At 38.8% G+C, this 22,846-nt stretch overlaps 1 protein-coding gene across 1 annotated transcript; it reads right to left on the bottom strand.

Annotated features, from left to right (window-relative positions):
• Positions 1-3,616: 3,616 nt before the first annotated feature.
• LOC145781857 (uncharacterized) lies at positions 3,617-17,698 on the bottom strand. The gene is made up of 10 exons (XM_082593540.1): positions 16,502-17,698; positions 15,090-15,517; positions 14,704-14,876; positions 14,336-14,473; positions 13,851-13,981; positions 13,171-13,296; positions 11,722-11,907; positions 9,625-9,756; positions 8,867-8,990; positions 3,617-8,468 (listed from the first exon to the last, which is right to left on the bottom strand). Exons 1-10 carry the CDS (start codon positions 16,520-16,522, stop codon positions 8,263-8,265), a joined length of 1,665 nt encoding a protein of 554 aa, XP_082449666.1. The 5' UTR covers positions 16,523-17,698; the 3' UTR covers positions 3,617-8,262.
• Between the last annotated feature and the right edge of the window lie 5,148 nt (positions 17,699-22,846).

Genomic DNA, 22,846 nt, shown 5'->3' on the forward strand with positions numbered 1-22,846 from the left:
CAAATCGTAACTCGCCAAACAAATTAAAATTGGGCTTATGGTTGCTGGGTAGTTTACACTGGAAACTGTAAACCAAGGGGTCGCATAGTATATTATTTTATGAAGTGGGGTAGGGTAGCTCAATAAAAAAGTTTGAGAAGTCCTGTTCTAGCCCATAGTCATCGCACCGTTATTTCATCATCTACCTACATCGGCTTGTGGAAATTGCAAGTTTTGATAAATTGGCAGTGTTGTAGACTGTAAAGTAACTCTTGAACAATTCGAAAAATCGCCTTCTCACTTTCGTAAAATCACTGGAATCGTGTCATTGTTTACTATCGAAGATTTCGTCACATGTTGATGATGCATAGCACCCAGCCAGCAAACCAGTCCATTTTACATCGATTCAACGTTTGCCGACGTCGTCGTTTAAAAAGGTCTAGTTTGGTGGCACAGTATTTTTATTGTCAAATGTCTTTCTGTTTTAAATCGTGCAGAAAATTAAAAGTCATCTGTCAAAAGCAGCTGTTCGAGCATTTAGACAAAGTACAGTACATACTGTACGTTGAATCAATGCAAAATGACATATTTTGTTAGTTGATTACTCCGGTTGCACTTTCTTTGAACTGGCTTTGTTTCCCAATGTGTGAATGCCAAAATTTACGATTCGGAAACTTGTTCAGCATGGTCAAAGTTTGTGCGTTAATCAACGTCTTCAAACGTAAATTTGATGTTAAGCATCTGTTTTGTTAATTAGCACCGCGGTTGATATTGTAGTTTCAACCCAGAAAACACAAGTTGGCCTCTTGTGCATCATTTCAACGTATAGTAATGTTGAAACGATGTGAAATAACCAAGTTTATATCTTGGGAATGACAACGGTTCACACGAACTTCGACCTCTGAACCGACCAATCACTGCATTGCGATCAATCAGTCTGTTGCCACCGTGAGAAGAATCTCATTAACTTTTTTATTGACAAATTACAAGATTAATTTGCTGCAAGACTTTCTTAGTGTTTTAACAGTATGGGTAGTAACTTTATTTAACCGTTGAACATGTTCTTTTCTCAAGAATATGGTTTTGCAATACATCTTTCTTTGTTTTTTCTTCTCAAACTGCTTCTTCTTTCCATGCCGTAGAATATAGTTGTGTTTTTATTTATAGCTGCCTTTTTACTTGAATCTTGCCAGATATTGTCGATCATTTGTTGCATAACTTTGAACAATGTGTATTTTAGTATTTAACTGCATGTACGTCACGGTAAAATTGCTGTAAAATGTGACGTGCAGTGAGTCCTCGTGGCCTACAATATTCTGCGTTTTCAAGTCGGTGTTGTGGAGTCAGCAAAACGTCTAGTTTCGGTACCGCAAATTTCTGAAGGTAATATCGCTTAGAAGGAGATGTTTTGTTAATCATGTAGAAATGCTTGACAAAAAAAAATTAAGCCGCCTTTGAAAGCAGTTTTTTTCTGGCTCCACAGTCCTGCCTCAAACGAATAGCCTATATTCTACAGCCAACTTTCTATTATGCAGTGATCAACGACGACCATTTTCGTTATACAGTAGAAACCGCCTAAGTCAACAGCAGCTAACTCGACGCTTTTTTCCTGGTCCCGGCAAAACGCTATTTGTTTCGTACAGTTATGGTTGGCTTGTTATAATTCGACACCGGATATCTCGACGTTCCCTCTAATTGGGCACCTTTTTCACGGTGCCCACAAAAGGAATTTCGTGTAAGTCGACGATTTTGATGTGTCAAACTGAATGTTTTGTTCGAATTGCGGATTTTCGTCTTCCAGCTGAGTGTCTTACTGTGAATAGATTTGCGGCTTGGCACCACGTTTCACAGTTTGACTATTTTTTTCAACTTTTCCAAGCTGTACAATTGCAAGTTGTAAAAAAAAGTCAGTTTACGTTTATTAAACAAATGCGGTTGCTGCGAGTTACAATTTTAGACCATGTCAGGAAGATTTATCAAACTAACATACTTAACTGTGCAAGAAAAGCACGATACCGTTACAAGGCATAAAAATGAAAAAACGGCTTTTTATAAATTTCTCACACTTATCACCTGTCTGGCGCTGTTCTTATCGAAGCAGCGGTTGTCTTCAGTGACACGGATAATCCACTCATTAACGAAAACTCGCCATCATTTTCCGCTTTCCAGACGCGATGTTCTGCGATGCCTGTTCTTTTTATGGTAGCAACGTATTCTCATCCCAAACTCGTTCATCTTGCACAGATGGATAGCGCCTACTACAGTATAAGCAAAAATACACATTGTTTGCCTTATTTGGGTGGAAAATTCATGTTTTCGACTTTTTCGATTCCCCGTCAGGTGTCGAGTTAGCTGGTTTCTACTGTATCGTGACATGCTATACTGGTTGCATCTTTTGAAAGATCGTGTATCGTTGATGGAAAATTTTATGTGATTATTATCGATATAAGCCTAAGTATAAGTATTTGAATTCATTTGACAAAATAAAGATTACTCTTGTCAGTGACGGCAATTCAAAGAGTAGTCGGACCACTCAGCAAGTGTTTCAACTCAGGGCTTTGGAACCGGAGCCGTGCATTTTTAACGGAGCTGGAGCTCTACGTGTCATTCAAGTGGAGCTAGAGCCAGTTGTTTGAAAAATAGCTCCGGCTCCGATGTACTGTATTTCATAAGATGCTACTGCTGTTGACTGAATTTACATAACTTAACAGCAACCCTTCACAAAATTAAGAAATTATTTGCGTAATCAGACGTCAAATTAACGAATATGTTATGAAATGCAGTTCTGCATGCCATTTTGATGAAAGTACATTAAATTTAATAAAGTTGTGCCATTTTTTAGCAACAGTTGACTGCAGGCAATTTTAAGCTCAGCTGGAGCAACTTAACATTTACACCTGCTCCAAAGCCCTGGTTTCAACTCAGGAATTACATTTCAGCTACTGCCGAGTCAGCAAATGAGATTTACGTGCTCACGTCGGACTTGCTTGGTTATCGCTTGTCAAACTCATTTTGCTGACTTGTGACATTCCAAGTTTCGGCTTGCTCAGTTTCATCATTTACTAACTTCAGCCACTTGCTCAAATGTTATTTGCTCAGTTTACAACTGCTGACTTGAAGTAGGCTCATTCAAAGGACCCACATCGCCCTTAGTAAGCTAAACGAAAAAAAACTGGGAACTTCCTTATATTTTAGGTCATGATGCATTTTCTTTACTTTACCCCTCCTACATGACGCCAAATAATACTTTTCGCGTTGTTTATCGTTTTCGAATTTTATTCCCGTGCACGGCTTCATCCTCCTCTTTCAATATTTATTTTTGGACATCACCGTTTCCTTTTACCGTCCACCTTCAAATCTTAATGCATTTTAAAAATAACCTTCCTCTTCGCACATGCCCATTCCATATATGGGCGTCATGAGATACTTGGCTGCGTAGCCGAGTGATGAGAGCACCGACATGACGTTCGAAAGGGCGCAGTTCGACGAACATGCGGTTATGTCCTTGGCAAGACACACAAAACATGCCGCAAGACCAAAATGGGATGTTTTTTGCTGAGGGTCTGTTGAAATATCAGCGCAGAGCTATGTGAAAGTTACAGCTCACATGATTAAAAACACGTACTTTTAATCACGCATAAACTTCTACTCCTTTGCATTACGAAATCAAACAAACCTTACGAAAACCAAGGGGCGGAACGGCATGAATACGGCGCGAACAAAAAGTTAGCTTGCAAATTTACGGCAAAAAGCTCTGCTCTTCCAATTCATGGTTTGCATTGCTGCATTATTATGTTCACACGCAGTAGACTGTGTGATGACATTGGAAGGAATGTCATCACACAGCTCAGTCTACAATAGTTCTGCTTCAACTGTGATGCGGCAGGTTATCATTTTCTTGTACATGTTATTTGCAAGTGTGGAGTCAAAACATGTCTGGAGTGTTGTGAAACGTGGCGAAGCGTAAGAGATATACATGCGAAAAGTGTGATCAATTTGATCTTATCCGCACTATGCAGAAACAATATTCCTCAAATAATAGTGCACTGCAGTCGTAACCACGTCTGCAGAAGTTAAATGAAATGCTCACGTATAAATTATTAGCTTGACTTCGGCGATTCTAGCCAACGAAAAAGAAAAATTGTTACACTCATCGATACAAGCTCAAAATCAAAACAAGTTTTCGATTTTTTACAGTTTTTGAAACGAAACTCACACGAATAAAAACCATTTGAAACAAATACAAGATTTCTGAAACAATATTGTGTCTGGACGGAATCTAATTTCGAAACATTTTTGTTAGACCACTCCTCAGCACTAAAACAATAATTAATCAATTCTTCAAAGAACACGGCGCAAGGCCAAATCAGATAACAAAAAATCTTACACGGGTCACGGGGACGAAAAATGACGTAAATAAAACGAAGAGTTTCGAAACGAAATGTTCTTCGACATGCTTTTGCTCAGACGTAGCCTACAAGCCTGATTCCCAGCAAGCGTCAGAATATGACTAATACGGATCAATATAAAAACTATTTGCATGATGCGAGTACAATAAGCCACTTCAAACAATAACTGCATTAGTTTCAATAAGTAACAAAATAGAGACGTTACTGCAAGACGTGTCAGCACCAAGGGATGGTCATGCTGGTTGCGCTTTGTCATACTGTTGGTGGTTTTATGGTCAAATGATGTGAAATAAAATACCGTCGCGTGTAAAGCTAAAAAATAAATACAGTCTAATGGATGAAAACGCAGTTCAAATATCATATATTGCCATTTTATCGCTTTTTTTATCCCCCTGTGAGTTTTTCTGGTCGAAAATGACCTTGCGAGCGCTAAATATAGTTTAGTGTTATCACCAAATAGTAAATATAATTTAGTGTTATGAGCCCCTCTCCACCTCTTGAGAACGTCATATAACCTTTGAACAGCTTCTTAAAAGCAAACAATGAACGGTGTAGACGAATTGAAGCAAGTTCCTATAAATGAACACTGAACAGTCTCTTTACTTCATAAATGTAGATACTAACGATCTGTTTTAGCCTGATGCTGCGAGTTCGCTGTGGTAGTAGCGGTTTGCACTAGCTTTCGGAACAATTGAACAGTCTCTTTATTCAACAAGTCCATGAGCATTTGTTGAGTTACCGAAAATTCAATAAAATTTTAACGAATCACTACAACGACGTCTTTTCCAAAAAGTACAACAAAAATTACACTTCTCCAGAGGCCTTGCTTGGCGGAATCGCTAAGTTGGTGTATTTGTACTAGTCCCAGGTTCGAAAGATCAACTGTATCTCAACCCTGACATTTTTAAAAGTCTCCCACCAAGAGGGATATCTAAAGAAGGGGGTACGATTGCCTCACGACACTACCAGGGCGGTAGTTTGTGCCGCGTTAAACATGCGGTTCTTTTTAAAATTGCAGAAAGTTTCATAGTGGAGCTGGTACAGTCAGCGACAGAAGACAGTCAGCAAATGTTATGAAGAACATATTTAAAGAATACTTGTTCTTTAAAGAATACTTCATCAGGATATTCACTGAATGCTCATAATCACTTGTTAATTCAACTATCCGTATACTTGCTTTACACCTGGCCTACTGCAAAGGCTTTGTTAAGAAAAACACCTTACTGGTAACTTTTCACCTGTCTTTCCACAGAACATATTTAAAGAATACTTGTTTGGAAAGACAGGTGAAAAGTTACCAGTAAGGTGTTTTTCTTAACAAAGCCTTTGCAGTAGGCCAGGTGTAAAGCAAGTATACGCATAGTTGAATTAACAAGTGATTATGAGCATTCAGTGAATATCCTGATGCCTGATGGTAATAGGGCAATGTAGGTTATAAGGTTTATTAAGTTACCATCGGTGCCAATTGTCATTTTACGACAGGGGTGTCCAAACTTTTTCTCAGGCGGGCCAGATTCGATAATGCGGAAGTGCCCGCGGGCCAACAGCCTCTGACAATCTTGTTTTATTTAATGTCATTTTCATACAACAAAGCAATATGCAGGTTTAAGTATTTCATTGCATAACTTACATATCACCGGACATCATAAGTTATCTGCTTTACCATCACAAATTAACACACCCAGAACTTTGTAAAACACAGCGGAGTCAGTGACAAGGATAAAACTAACTTCTTGATTTCCATATCCAGGTCGAGTCAGGTTCGAGGCTAGTGTTAGACAAGCGCAGAGTATCACGTAGGTGGGAGTCGCTCAGCTTTGATCTCAAGCGGTTCTTGTTCGTTCATAAACCGAAAACGTCTGCTCCCACAAATATGTTGAACCGAACAAGGTCAACATTTTCCTTGCAAACTTTTGCATTTCTGGAAATTTATTTTTATGCAGCTGCTGGTAAAAAGACACGAGAGAAAGATGTTGCTGTCGGCTTCGCAGAGATGCTTAATTAGCTGCAGTTGAGCAGGAGCCTCATCAGGGTTCAAGCAGAAGAAGTGAATAGCAATAAATCCTTTACATTTACGGCAAAATCTCTAAAGTGGTTGTTGAATTTGCTGGCAAGAAAACGAATAAATGGTCGTCTGTACCACTCACTGCCATTCTCTCCAGACAATAATGGTTGACTTCGCAAGTATGATGCAACAATGACTCTTTTCTCGCCTCGCCTTTTGTTTGTGAGAAAATATTCATTTTTTTTATTTTATTGCCTTCATAAATTAAAAAAAAGTTGAATTTAGGCTATATGATTTCTGTGTCTGCGGGCCAAAAATAACACATTGTGCAACAACAGGCGCAAGTCATAAAAAAACGTATCGCGTACCGGACACCCCTGTTTTACCATTAACAGAAGCCCTTCTATTGTCAGACGTAATAAAAGCCTTCGTATCCCCTTCTTTAGATATCCCTGCACAAACACAGTCAAGTGCAACAAAAATGCCTAGCTCGAGTGAACCTGGCATTTTAAACCTGTTTGGCAGAATGGGGCAGTCAATGTGTGCCCAGGTGAGTGGTCCCATGCTTAAAACCCCACAAAGCGGCAGCGATAACAACACAGGCATAAGCACTTAGAAAACGATCTGAGAAAACAACAAAGACATTTATAGTACCGGTACTGTAAATCAGGGATCCTCAAACGTTTTTATTGTGCAATTTTAGAAAATAATTTTCTATACAAACCCTGCTAAGGAGTTTAGCGACCCAAAAATTATGATATGCGACCCTGTTTGGGATTGTGACCCATAGTTTGGGAAGCCCCACTTATATCTTAATCGACATCCCTGGCAATGTTTTTGTAATGTCAAGACCTGCAAATTCATATCAATATTATAAAAACGATTAGTTTTGTTAGCTGGGTGGTTTTCTCGGCAGTCCAGTGTAGCAAGAATTGACAGCGATAGACACGTGTTTCGCCCATGAGGCTGGGCTAATCAGTATCGCACCACTAATTCATGCCACATAGTTCTCAACCGCTGCTTTTGTCAGTCAATTGGGTGATTTTAGTAGCCTACTTTAAATGTCAGTACAAAACGTCGAAATTTTGCGCCACTGGGAAATCTAGCGAAAGACAGTGCGAGGTTATTGTACGTAGCATGTTGTATGGACGGCTTCATACATAATACCAGGCCAACCGAATACACGGCAAAACCAATGAACAACACAACTCCGCGCAAAATGAAATGCAGCTAGCGAGGAAAGTTTCAATTAACTGACACCATGTTCTAAGTGTAACTAGTAGAGTATTCTAAAATTTGATCGTAAACTTTTAAACAGCAACTTATTCAAAACAGAAATAATCGCAAACAACAGGTTAAGCTCGAAATAATCATAATTGCGAGGTGTTTGATAACATACGAGGACGCATGCCATTACAAAACTTCCTGTTTTGCAGCAGAAGATCTGCAGGTAGGCTACATTGCAACTAAATTGCAGCAGGATTAAAATCTTTCTAAGCAAGAAAAAAGTGGACGACAGAAAAGATAGTTGATTGCATTTGAGCGTTAATACTGCAACAGATTAAAGTAAAGAATATTGGTGCGTGCGATAGCCAAACAGCAAATCAATCGTTTTTTTTTCATTGATTTAACGTTTGTAGACGTTGAATCAATGTAAAATTGTAATACCATTTGGTAATATTTAGGTACAGCATCACACTTACATCAATAGGAACTGTGTGGGGTTAACATGCATGATCAAATACATTAAAACCAATACTGGCTTATAAAATGCTTTGCTAAAACTTAAAAATACTGCAAATTCTCTTTCACGTAAAACTCAATCTTCACCAAAGTGCAGCAGAGGTACGTAGCCAAAATAATCCGCCATTACACCGTTGTCCTATACGGGCCCTGCACCCTCAGGTACTGCATTATAGTGCTAGGACCACCTTCCACAGCCATCTGTGGGAGTTGCGAGAGAGGACAGTCTTCCACCGACATCAGGGCGAGCTTCATGCACAGGCCAAGCTCAAATGGCAAAACCTCAAGCGGGTTATCGTTGAGATACAGTTCTTCTAAACTTTGTAAATTTCCTGGAAGAAAATTTAAGTGATGTTAAAACATATTTACTACATTCATTTACGTAATAAAAATGTATGTTAAATCTCCACATAACCATAATAGGTGCTGGTAACACTACGACGACTTTGAACTAGTAGGAGATCTCAGAGGAATGTCGTACAGAAATCGCCTTGCTAAATGATTCTGTTAGTTAGGTTCAATCTCAAATAGGGCTCTCGGGTAGAACAAGTCAAGAAAGTTTAAAGTAGCTTTATGTGACGTCATTTTCTTGCTTTTCGCCCTTTGCATGTTTTTGTCAATCTATACAAGGCAATAGCATCATGTAAATCTCTAAGAGCAATTCCTATTTATTGCTTGTTTTCAAATGAACCAGAATTAAAATAAAACTGTTGCTGGCGGGTCTTCTCACCTATTTCAAGAGGAAGGTCTTTCAACTGGTTTTCACCTACAGCGAGGACAGTTAAGTTTGCAAGATGGCCGACGCCTCTGGGAAGTGAGATCAACCTGTTTCCTTGCAGCTTGAGCTTACGAAGCTACAAAATTTAACCAGACTTGACCATTTTCAAGTGAATGAATCAGACCACGAGCAATATAAGCGGGTATCAAAGTCGAGCTAATATCAAAATTGAAGGTCTCACTGGCAGCACTGCTAAGTTCTCATTTAAAATCACTAAATTAAACCGTGTAACTTTTTGCTGAAAGAATGGCAGTTTCAAGGATTTGCGAAACAACCAATCTGATACACCCAAGGCAGAATCACTAATAGGTCCATTCGGAACTTTTTTTGGTTAAAACGAAGTAGTTTGAATTACTCTTGTTCTGAGCAGTCGAAATCTCATTTTACCGGCAAATGGTTTCGTTCTAAATTCATAACAAACAAAGATTCGTTTCCTTCGAAAACCATCAAAACCTCGTACAGTTCTAGTAAGCACTCAAGTCATGTAGGAGCTGTTCGATAGTTTCTTCTTGCAACAGCAACAAAACCCTCCTTAGAGTAGTTAATTCAGAGACCTACAGTTTTCGCAACTCGACGAAAATTTAACGTTACTCCAAATGGTGCAATAGAAATGTGAAACATGTCCTTTTGAATTAACTTGTGTTGCAGCATAGACAGAAGCAAATTATTTTATAACTTTCTATTTCATAATAGACATCAGTTATGGTTACCTGCGTCAGCTGTGAAATCTCCTGTGGAAGAGTTTCAATATTATTCTCCTCCAGATCGAGACACTGGAGTTTGTCCAACTTCCCGATGGTTGGTGGGATCCTCCGGAGTAAGTTATTGCTCACCATCAAAACCTGCATATAAGAAGATCAAAACATATAGCTAAACCAATATCACGGCCAGCATCTTAATTTTTGTGCAAATAAAGTAAAACATGACTAGGAAACTGTGTTCCGAAAGCTAGTGCAAACCGCTATTACCACGGCGAACTCGCAGCATCAGGCTAAAACAGATCGTTAGTATCTACATTGTAAAGAAAGTAAAACAAACTGAGTGTAACAGCAAATTAATGGACGACATTGATGTGGCATTGAAAAATGATTGTTAAACAGCAACGTCTGTAGACGTTGCATCAATGAAAAAATGACGAATTTTGCTGTTTGGGAAGCAACGCGGATGGACAAACAGCGTCTACACCCAGCCAGAAAATCAGACATTTTTTACATTGATTTAACTGCAGGCATCAAATCAAGGTAACAAAGTGACCTAGTTTCTGACCAGGAGGTATTGTCGATATTATTGACAGAATCGTGTCAGGTGAAAAGGTTATACCTCGAGTGTGGTGCAGCTGAACGCAGAGCACACACTTTGCACTGTTCATAAATAAGATGGACTGGAGTCAACGGGCTGGAGTGCCAAGGCATGCTACTTGAGTGAAGACAAATGCTTGAGGTAATGTTTCTAAAGCTCAGGCAACTAACAAATAAGTGTAGAAACAGTAAACACTTGTCAATCACTATTGCTCCCCAGACAACAAAATCCGTCATTCTACATTGATTTAACGTCTGCAGACGTGGCGCCTGTGCTAGTCAGCTGATTGGATGAGCAGATGTTTGGATTGCAGACAGCAGGCAACTTCGTGCGCAGAAGCCATGCAATGACAGAAAGCTACAACAGCGAGGAAGTCAAACGATAGCGAATCGACGTTGTAAAAGTTGAAGTCTGTTATTTTCTTTCAGGTCTCAACATAAATAAATGAAGTCACGTTCGTGATTCAATGATCAGAGACTGTTTACAATTCACTGCAGTTAATCAGGTAGGTTAGGAAAAAGACGGACTAGTAGCATGTCGGACTAGTGCGTCAATCACACCTAGGTTCGATTCCAGGTCGGGTCATGCCAGAAACTTTTGAAATGGTACGGTTTTTTTATCTTGGGGTAGCGAGAATAATTCGGGATGTTTGCATCACACCGTCAAAATTGGACTATAACGAAAAAGGAATAATTACTTGTTGAGCTTAATAGGGCTGTGCTGCTTTATTTGGAGTGCTTCGGGAATTTTAGTTTCATACTTTGATTGACAGTTTCGAATTATTTTAAATGAATCCAATGTAAATTTGATGTTACAACAAATACTGCAGTCATAAATGTGGTCTTTGAAAAACGAATAGGTATCAAAAATGTTTGGTAGTTTTGGTACAGTACAAAAAAAAGCTGTTGCAACATTACAAACACATGTTGGTGTGTTGTTATATGCTACAGAATGTCACACTTTCCTTCTACAGTCACACTGCTACGAGAGTTTTCACATAAATATTTTTTGAGCAACCAAACCATACTCAGGGTTAGAAGACCCCATCAGATGGTTCAAAACGAAAATAAATCAATAAAAGACTAAATAGGCTGCAGGTATGATGGATGGTTTCAACTGTTAAGCCATATTTTAAGACTCGAAGGAGTGTGCTGACACACTATAACCTGTATTATGAAAAATAAAAACTATTGATGGCTTACACATGACATGTAGGAAATCCTCTAAAGTGCACACCTTAACATTTAAAGGTTGGAACATAAGAGTGCAAGCTACCTTGGTTGCTCTGTACAATCGTCTTTGATGTTATACGATATAAGAAATAAGCCGCTATAAGTTTATTCACCATGTTAGCATTGCACAATAGGCTTGCCCTCACAACTACATTATTGGCAGTTACAAATCATTGATTGTGACAACGTTTCTTTAAAACGTCATTGCAAAAGGTTAAGGAAACGAACAATCAAACAAATGATTTGAGGAAATGATACAGTGCAACTCACAAATACCTGTAACGAGCGCAAATCGCCAATGTCATCTGGCAGTCTGGTTAATTGGTTGGTGTTTAGACAAAGCTCCACCATGCTTGCCCAAGATCCGACGTCTAAAGGCAATGACGTGAGATGGTTGCTTCGCATGTTCAGCTTTGAGAGGTTTCTCGCTCGGGAAAAGATCTCAAACGGGATTCTGCTGATCTGGAGGATGAAGTTGGATGTTGTTCGTGTTACACCACAGTTGGGTTAGTGTTACACCACAGTTGGGTTAGTGTTACATCACAGTTTGAAAAGCGAAAAATGAGACAAACGAAAAAAACAACTCCGCACACAACAAACCACTGTCACCACAGCAATGCCACAAAGCATCGTGTCCACAATTTATGATAGCTTTAACAGCTTAATAGCATAACGTACGGAGGTGATAAAAATCTAGCGAAAACTAAAGCGACGTAGCATGACCAAGCATGTAGTCGTACTAGTCGATAATAATTAATGATTTGCAATAGTTTGGCGATAAGTCAAGTTTTTGAGACGATTAATGGCAATTACATTAAATCGTAAAATGTCAACTTAACTTCACATAAACCTGAGCTTGTTTAAGTTTTTTTTACATGTCAGTACGAAACTCAAAAAGTAAACACCCAGGCAGTAAAATTGGCTCCTTACATTGCTTCAACTTGTGATAACGTTGAAACGAAGAAACAATGGTTACTTTGCAAACTGGGCAGAGTTCCACGAAAAAGCAATAAATCGTACGGTTTATATGCTTCAAAGAGAAATTGAAATGGTTTCCGCGTCACAGAAGAAAGCACAACTCTCTGGCCGCAGTATTGTATGTGAGAAAACTGTACTGGAAAAATTTTAATGCATTTTTCGTTGAACCAATTGCTTCAAAATCAATGAAAAAAAAATATGTTTTTAAAATTGGAGAAAACATGGCAAGCAACTCCCCACCATTTGATTTGTTGTCTGGGACGTAAAACTGAAATTGCGCGGTAAATTTTACTGCAACAGACACTGGGTAACCGCAGAACAACAACTTTTGCGCAACGAAGTAGCTACACACACACAAACAGCAACACAAAGCACTTCCAATATGTTCACTGTTCAGTTGTTCACGGACCAGCACCTTGTACCACAGACACACAACAAAAACCACATTTTCTGATAGCTATCACTGCTTGGCAACCTTATGCTTATGCTACGTTCAGATTGAGGTAAAAACGAAAAAACCCAGAATAGTTGACATTTTTGATAAGATGCACAAAACTCGAAGCTGTTTACAACTCAAACACTATCGGAACCCAGCCAGCAAAGCAGTAATTTTCACATCGTTTCGAAGTCTAAAGGTGTAGCAACAATGTAAAAAAAAAACAACTCTTGCTGACTGTTTTAATCTAAACAGGGTATGTATGTTGTGTACATATCAATATTGCACTGAATAGAATATGAACAGCTAACCTGGTTATGCTCCATGTTAAGTGAGACAAGCGACGTGAATTGTGACGGCCCGCCTAGAGGGTAGGATAGGAACTTATTCCTCGCCAGTGTTAAACTGGTTAGATTGGTTAAACTGCTAAGAAATCCCTGCAAAAGTTGATTGTTTCACTCAGCCAGCAAAAATCCGTCATTTCTACATTGATTCAACGTTGACCCAAATGTAAAAAGGACGGATTTTACTGTCTGGGCAGGTATAGAGGACTTAAAGCAACAGCATGGTAATACTGATTGAAAACACACATATAAACAATTTATAAACGTCCGTTTAGAAAGATACCAAAACACTGGCGCGAACGTTGATCCAATGCAAATAGTGCCATTTGCTGACTGGGTTGCAATTCGGCGTTTCACTAAAGTTACACCGGAAACGAAGACGATCCCTTGGCTTGGCTACAACTCTGTCATAATTAGCCTACATGTGTGTATATATTTTAGTTAGGAACGAAAAAGTTACGTAACAAAAGTTATTAGTTAGCAACTGGAACATTCGCTTTTTAAAGACCCTGTTTCTTAGACAGCAAAATCGGTCATTTTTACATTGATTCAACGCCTCCACACGACGTGATAAATGACAAATCTTGCTGTAAAAATAAGTAATGTAAAAATGACGGATTTTGCTGTTTGGTTGGAAATTCACTCACATCGGGTAGGACCTCAATGTTATTATTCTCAAGGTTGAGTTCATCAAGCAGCACGCAATTCTGCAAGGACTTCGGTAAACCACAAAGCTGGTTGTACTTCAAACCCAAGTGGTTTAACTTGACGAGGTTGCCTAAATAGACAAGAATGTTCATAAACGAAAATGTTTAAAACCAAACCTTTCTGCATTGGTGACGTCAGTTTTAAAGTACTTGTTAGAACACAAATTAATTAAATGTTTGGATTTGCGTAAACAGTAAAATATTTCCAGCACTTAGATTTGGTAAGTTAACTGACTAGAAAATAGCTTGCTAGGTAAAGACGATTTTCATTCGGTGAAACTGCCAACTAGCACAAAACTTGGGATTTTAAAGAAACAAAAACACATTTTAACAGAAAACACGTTAAATAATGTATAAACAGACAAATGAAAAATTACATTTTTTATTAATTTTTTGATTCATTAAAAAGCAAAGTAGGGGAATACCCAAAGATTCGGGAAGAGAATTAATCTTGTTGTATTGGAGATCAAGAAGAGTTGCCAGTTTGCAGTTTCCAATTTCCTCTGGGATACTTTCCAGCTCATTATAAGACACATCGATTTTCACCAACTGCGTTAATTTTCCTGCATAAAAGCATGATTTGTGAAAAAATTTAATTGTATATACACAGTTTTTTTCTTCACCTAACTTAAAGTATTAAAAAATTATCACTTTCACATACGGTACTGCAGTATAAAGCAAAACTTTAAGAATACTTATGCAAAAAATAAATTATGCTCATTGTTTTAAATTTAAGAGATATTATATTTACACTACTAGTACGCAAACATGTAAACTTCAAAAAACAGCTAACCTATTTCAGGTGGCAATCTTTTAACTTTATTTTCCCGGACAATCAGTTGGGTCAAATTGGTTAAATTTTCAATGGTAGGTTCAATAACACTTATTTTATTGTATCTTAAATAAAGCATTTGTAATGACTTCATCTCGTAGACAACGCTTGGAACTTCTCTCAGCTTGTTGTGTCTGAAAAAGAAGTGTTTTGAAAAGGCTTTGCATAAACTCTCTAAATTTTTATACATACCGTATAACTAAACAAAAGACTAGGCTACTTAACAATATAACCCACGGTGGTTTTATGTGTACAAAATACCGTAAAGCTAATATAATACAAGTCTAGCTCAAATGATAAGAAACATACAGCTTTATAAAACAATAACAAAATTTTAGCAGTATCACCTCAGATCAAGCATTTTAAGGCGTTTTAGATTTTGAAGTGACGAGGGAAGTGTCATCAGGTGATTTTCACTTAATGCCAAAGTTAAAAGATTCACAAGCAATCCCAACTCATTAGGAACCTTTGAAAGTTTATTTTTGTACAAGAAAAGTTCCGTTAATCCTGTTACATCTTTTATACTGGGTGAAAGGGTAACAAGATCCAACTTGCTTAAATCTAATCGCTTTTCATTGTGGTCTTTGCATTTGTTCATCTTCTTTTGCACCTCGTGGGCAATCGCTTTGTCATGTTTTTTATTTTTGCCAGATTTCTTCAATATTTTCATATCTTCATATTTAACGGACTTTGTACGAGAGGCTTCTTTTCCTTGATTTGTAGAAGATAGAATCTTTGAAATCGGCAATGAAAGTTTTCCTGATGTAGCTGATCCCTGAGACGACAGAAATACTACTGAAAAAAATATCTTTTAAAATATGCACAACATGCACCATATCCATTAGCAAGCAGCAATAAAAATAAAAAAAATACAACCATTAAGAAGCAACAACACCTAAATTCCTAATCCCACAATGTGGGTGCCTATGAGTTTGCTCCCGCAAGTCTTGAATCAATTTTATAACATCATGACTTTAACCAATTGAACACTTCTTGAGTTCAACTACAAAACTTCCGCTACCATGGAATGGCTTTTGCCTTCAAAAACATGATAGTTCATAATAGACATTTCTGCTCTCATATATACTAGCTTGACAGAATTCAACAATAAGTTAAAATACCGTAAATCTACATAACTTCTAAAGACTATAAAGGTATTACAATCAAACTTCAGGAAAATTGTTCCTCAGTTAAATGACGCTCATAATAGAATACTGTAGTCTTTAAAACACCTTCAGCACCCTTAAATCTTTTTTAAATAAGCACCATATTTATTCGAGTGAGTATAAAAAACAGAATATTGAATGTTTACTCACAAAGTCGGGGTGCAACTTATACACAAGTAATTTCAAAATTGCGTATGAAAAGTAGCTAAGTTATTAAAAATATCTGATTAAAATAGTAACGGATTGCGCTGGCACAAATAAACCTATTTGGTTGACTCATATTTACTTGCGTGCACATGAGCTGGCACGGTCATCCGTGGTCAGGAAAGATACCATCCCAACATATGCATTGTGCAGCATGATATTGGCCAGTAAAACTTTTGTACCATTTTAACAGACACAAGTTGAGACCTATGGACTTTAGTCACACAGAATACATTAAAAGAAAGGAAGTACCGGTAGCCATTGTCACAGCAAAATCTGCACTCATCACTCAAGCGATGTGCATTCAGAGCTGTAGACCTTTTGCGGTTAACTAATCACTGGCAAATCTGAAAACATTGGTTGAAATGTAAATCTGTTAGCAACTCTACCTGTTCGCCACTTTCATTCATTGCAGGTGATGCTGTTGGATATAGATGAAACCGACACCGGAATGTTTTCTTCAATTTGTTTCTATTCTCCAACAATTTTTCACCTTATATTCGTAATCCACATGAAGTATAATATAGATTATTTTTCAACACAAGTAAACTTCACATATCATATATACAACTTCTCATGCTTGGTAAGAGAACAATTTCTACGGATATAAAGCAATTGATTTCTATATATCCAAGCCCTATTTAACAAAACAAGTATAATATTATGACACTATGCTGCTAAGACGACCTCTGAGATTATAGTCTCCATGGCACTCGAGCATGAAGTATAATTATGCTCAAGTATATAGGTATGCAATACATCAGTTAACACATGCTTTATATAGACACAAACTTGGCACCAATAAAAGAAAAAAATGGCAAAACAAAGTAAAGAAATTTCTACAAGCTGTCTGCTTGAGTGACCCCAGAACATTGCCGTACTTTATATGCCATTTATACTATAGCCTCTGTATATAAATCATGCTAGAAAATATTAATAAAGAAAAGTTATTAAGAATGATTAATTCTAGTTTTATGCAATTGAATAGCTTACTGAAACAATCATGAAAAATCAATAACTAGACTAGCAACAAAACGTAAGCTAGGCAAATCCACTACAGTTTTTGTTTTAGTTATAAAAAGCATTTTATTTTGTATATATCTATTATTATGACAAAATATGTGCAATCCAGACAAAATACAAAATGCATCTGGAAGCAACTAATACCGGTACAGTTAAGTCAGATGCTAACATTTTTGTAGCATGTTTTTTGCTGGAACGTGGCGCGATGAGTAGCAACCCGTCCAATCGTCCATATATAGCTGTTAACCTGACAGCAACATCCCGAGCATGGTAGTATTGAGATGATCTGAGAATGAGGTCTGTGTTCCTTGATATACCGATACCAGTGCTTTGCAGATTCAAGCAGACATAACACAACTTCAACCAAAATAACAAAACCATAGAAAAAAATCATCACCATCAGAATTTTATAAACTTAGAGGTCAACTGGTCCAACACTGAAACTAAACCAACAATTGTTCCCAACACAATGTATAGCAAGGCTGCAGAAAACAAGACCATTACCAAGAATCAGTGGCGGCTCGTGTAATGGTGCTGTGGCGCTGCAGCTCCTCCAATTTTTTGGGCTCATTCTGCCCGCAAAACGCGTCATGATTTATCATTATTTTTGTTAAATTTGTTCAAGTTTGCAGACCTTTCCAACTTTTTCGCTTTATGGACTGGAAACTCCTTCTCAGAGAGGGAAACTACCTCGTTGTCACACGACTTCCACTCAAGCTTGACCACTATGATTTCGCACTGTGAGGCGCTGTGATTTTCCGAGCGCCTGAGTACGAGCGTCATAAAAGCAAACAAACCAAGTCAAAGTCACGTGACAATGACGTAGGTTATCAGTCTGGCAATGCTAACGTTCGTCGTTTTGGCGCTGTCTTGAACAGCGCGCCTAGGGTTGCCATATTGGCAATTTTATCGCCAAATTAAAAAAATTGCCCATGGGCCATTTTCAAAGGTGTTTGTCTACGTATTTGGGGTTTAGTTATTTGGTTCTTTTTTAACTATTTTTTAGAATCGATTTAGTTTAATTAATTGTGTTTGGCTATTCCCCAACCTACATTAACTTACTTGCAGAACAATACATATTGCAAAAACGTTTAGTAACGCTTTCTGTCACAATAATGGCTGCACCCAATCCACCAATTCAATTTATTTTTCCTTGTCTTAATACAATAGAAACGATATATAGGAAATAAAACACAGCAACAAAACCAACAAAAGAAAAAAGTTCAAACCCAAAAGTTTTATCTTAACTTTTCATTACAATTTAGAGCTGAAGATGGGCACAGAATGCACCAAATTAAGTGTCATTTTTCAAAATTTTCTGGGGAAGGCCCTCCAGGCCCCTCGCCGTTTCACTCGCCTTTGGAGAAGACGCGCCCGGGCCTCGCCCGGCCACAGCACCACCACTTTCACACCTCACCAGCCGCCACTGCCAAGAATCATACTTCAACTGACAACAATAATAATAATATAAGGGCTACTAGAATATGCATTTAAATGCTGGTTACATTGGCTTAAGAACCCTATTTTTATTATAAGTGTATCACTCATAGCATACATTGATTGCAGTGTGGCATGTAAAAGACGTGCAATGCAATCGAGATGCAAAACTATTCATGGATATCATTGTCCTAATGGCAAGAATGTAATTTATTACATGATAGCAATAAGAAGGAACGTCGGGAACATAAAACAACATACAGAAAGCCTGCAGGCAAATGTTAAACCAACATAGAATATTTATGTTGAAGAACCCAAGTTCTTACCAAAAAGAAAAACTAAGGTTAAACAAGATTCATTGCAAAGCTGCTGCAACATTTTTTTTCGGGTTCATTGTCAATTTACAAAATACTTGGATGAAAACCGATAATAATTTTGATGACATACTTCACTGTGAAATGTTCTTTCTTTGATTTTGAAGAAATGCATTTGCACCATACCTTTCTGTACTAAAGTGCTCACTGGTCAATCCTCAACTTCTTTAGCAACAATAACACTGGTCAACAACAAAAAAATTTTTTTTTCTTGCATGGGCTTTGAGAACTGATTTATGGTAACTTTGGGGTGCTGAATCCGAATCTGACCTCAGATTTATCCTATCACGTCAGGTTTGTGAGATATGATAACAGCAAATTGCTACTTTTGTCAAAAGTGGAAGATTTGGCGTTGCGTTTTCCACCAACATATGCAGTGCCATAACGAAAGGTTAGTGTTAGACAGGCCAAAACAGCTTAAATAAGGTTACTGAACAAGCATTTCCATAGGCCTGTTTAAATCTTTGTGGCTTCATGCAGGCGCGGATTTATGGGGGGCCCGGCTCCCTCCAAATTTTGTGAAAAATTGTATGTTTCCTCATCAAATGGTTTGATATGCTTCTAAACAGCTGATATTAGTCCCTCGGCATCACAATTGATGAAAATGGTTGTTTTGTTTGTTTGTTTGTTTATCTTTATCTTGCATTGCGGGAAAGCGGACTTGAGCGCTATGCATCAGTGTACGCCTTCCGACGTACACCTGACCCACGCTGCAGCCGACTGCAATGTCTGTTTCCGGTTGTCTACTCTATTTATGACTGAAATTTGGTACTACCCATTACTCGAAATCGATCACTGGGTAGAGGCAATTATCGTAAAGTTTCTTGCCCAGAGAAACAACAGCAAGTGCGAGTGGCTGGAGTCGAACATACAGGCTTTCGACTGCGAGCCCAACGTGCTAACCACTCGGCCACTGCTGCCGATATGTCTATTTTCTAGCATATCGTATATGTCGTAGTATCATTGTTCATATCTGTTTAGCTTTTTCTTTCTTTTTAATTGATTTTCAAATTTTATGGCCCCCTCCGAAAAAAACTCTTAGATTCGCGCCTGGTTTCATGCAAAACATTGACGGGGGTGGGGGTCAGTTATACTTTTAGCCTCCCTTTTAGCTTGTTACTACTGCATGGTTAATAATGTTGCTTAGAAAACAAATTGGTATCAAAATTATAGTTGGTGGGTGTATTTCAGCTACTTATGTACTACATGGCCTGGATATAGCACAATGTGTATGTGCAATAAACGCACGTCAAATCTTCCACTTTTGACAAAAGTAACAATTTGCCGTTATCATATCTCACAAACCTGATGTGATAGGATAAATCTGAGGTCAGATTCGGATTCAGCACCGCAAAATTACCTTAAATCCTTTGAAAAACTCCACGCAAGAAAAGTTGTGTTGACCAGTGTAACTAATATAACCGATATAACCACACAAGTGGCAACTGCAAACCAGTGTTGCCAGAATCCAGATGCTAAAACTAAATTTTTTATACATGGAATTTTATACATGGAATTTTATACGATTATAATTATATTTGGAATTTAATACGATTGTATAAATATTTGTTTTCGTAAAGAAAATGGAGCTTGAAGATGACGATCACTTTCTATGCCCATATTAGATTCTGTACGGGGTCAGGTTTTCTGGTCTCTAAATTTTCTGCAAATATTTTGGGAATATTGACTGACTCCAAACTCCATTCTGGGGTAGTTGCTGATCGCTTATATGGTCTTTCGCTACCATAATCTAACCTCCAGGCAGCTGTAACTTACCATACATGTGTGAAGAAAGGGGCGTTCTTCCCGGCTATCAGCACAAGGCTGAGCACTCACTAGTACAGATCGGCTGCCGAGAAACATATTGTTGATTGGATGGTCTGAATGGCTAGCGTGGAAGCTACACCGTTATGGTTAGCGAATCGCAACTGCTCGCTGTACTAGTGAGTGCTCAGCCTTGTGCTGATAGCCGCGAAGAACGCACCTTTCTTCACAATGTCCTCTGCCTTGGCGCCTGCTGGTTTTGTTGGCTCTTTTCTTTCCACAAAGACAAGAGTTAAACTGACTGGTAAAGCGCTGGTCGAATTTATAATGCTCCAGTCTCCAGTCTCTGCCCGCCCGCTCGGATCAACCTCGCTCTGCTTTCAACGCATTGATCAACTCGATGCAGCCTCAAAATTTCCACCCCAATTTTCTACTTTTTCCTGGTAATGTAGCCTATCAGTGCCTCTGGTTTCGATCGCTAGCCTCCCCGACCCAGCTGGGCGAACCTGCCTCAACGTCTGGCCAGTGCACATCCGTGCTCGCCGAATCAAAGCTTACTCTTTTCCAGTGAGTATGTATTACATTCCCACCTATGTTTTTTGTTTCTATTGATTAATCGAGCCTCTGCTCCACATTTTTATTTGAATTTTGTCTGAAACGAGAGCCAAATTATCCTTCAATAGTTGACTCTCTTCCTCGTGGTAGACCCCAATTTTATCCGCTCTGCCTACTGGCAGACCGGGTATAAGAGTCAAGTACCTGCGCCGAGGTCGCGTGAAGGAGACGTGGGCGCCGCCCGGCGGTCAATTACTGCCGGTTCCAGCGTCCACACGCGACGGGTCGCCCGGCCCGTCGCAGGCCATCTTTCTGGGCAATGCAGAAAGAGCCTGTCTTCCTGGCCCGCTCCGCCATTTTAAATTTGCGGACGGGTCATGTAACGTTTTCGATCCACACTCTCCCTCCACAGGTACCTCGACCCCCCAGCCTGGCCCCGCGACCTAAGCTGGTGGACTTACCCCTCCGGGTGCATCGTCACCCCTAAATCACGCCGCCGGGTGTGGCAGGCCGGTTTCTGAAAGTCTTCGACCTGGCTATGTTTGTATGTGCTCTCTCGCCGTGTCAATCCTTTGTACCCGTGCGCTGTTGATGCGAATAAAACAGTTTAACACTTACGGTGCGATACTGATGAGCCCAGCCTCATGGGCGAAACACGTGTTTTGTCGCTGTCAATTCACGTGTTTCGCCCGCTGTCAATTCACGCGTTTCGCCCGTCAATTCACGTGTTTTATCGCTGTCAATTCTTGCTACAAATCGGCTGCCGAGAAACATACCATAGGCTACATTTCTTTTTATTTAGGCTACTCTGCTGGTTTGTTTATATGTGGCGCTATTGAAACAAAATAAATTGACTTCAAACGAAAACCAGGTTTTTTATACTGTGACTCATACCTCACAAAACCAGTCATGCAAAGCAAGGTGCTGCGATTGTACCAAATTTTAAAAGGATTGTCTTTTTTCGGTAATAGGCCTAAGCAATTCGACAAAGTCGTCAGAATACAAATCGGCAACAGTTAAATATTCTTTGTACCAAAGACAGGAAAAACACAACAATAGCACAGGGTTGAGCATTACAACAATATATTTTATGAAAATTAATATATTTTTGTAATGCTCATGGCTCAACCCTGAGCTATTGTTGTGTCTTGCCTGTCTTTGGTACAAAAAAGCAAACTATCTTCCGAAACTATAAGTTGAATATTCATCTGCGAAATGAGAAAGCCATTTTAAAAGCTCAATCTCGCCAGATAGGCTAACGTAAAACAAATCAATCGCTTTTTACATTGATTCAACGTCTGCAGACGTACAACTGATGTACCGTACCTTACTTGAACAAGCATTGATGAATCCTCACTTACCAAGAGAATCCTCATTCGTCCATGGGAAGTTTTCGCTTATTTTTAATGTGTGGTTGCTTACAAATGCTTCTATCCATCAGGCCACATCCCGTTAAACGGAGCAATCCTGAAATCCGTTCTTGCTTCAGCATGCCGTGAAAGTTAACAGTACGGTACGTATTTTACGAATGTCGACTGATCCCTTGGAGCGCACATTTGGATAAGCTAGCCTGGATCCATA

The sequence above is a fragment of the Aplidium turbinatum genome, chromosome 13 (assembly GCF_918807975.1).
Source record: "Aplidium turbinatum chromosome 13, kaAplTurb1.1, whole genome shotgun sequence".
In the NCBI taxonomy this organism is placed as follows: Eukaryota; Metazoa; Chordata; class Ascidiacea; order Aplousobranchia; family Polyclinidae; genus Aplidium; species Aplidium turbinatum.

Excerpts from the sequence above, each read along its gene's own strand:
- LOC145781857 (XM_082593540.1), bottom strand. The coding sequence starts at position 16,522 with ATGAATGAAAGTGGCGAACAG. Across the intron at positions 14,877-15,089 it reads CTTAAAATGCTTGATCTGAG|ACACAACAAGCTGAGAGAAG; the intron begins GTGATACTGCTA and ends CTTCTTTTTCAG. Across the intron at positions 8,991-9,624 it reads AGATTTCACAGCTGACGCAG|CTTCGTAAGCTCAAGCTGCA; the intron begins GTAACCATAACT and ends TAAATTTTGTAG.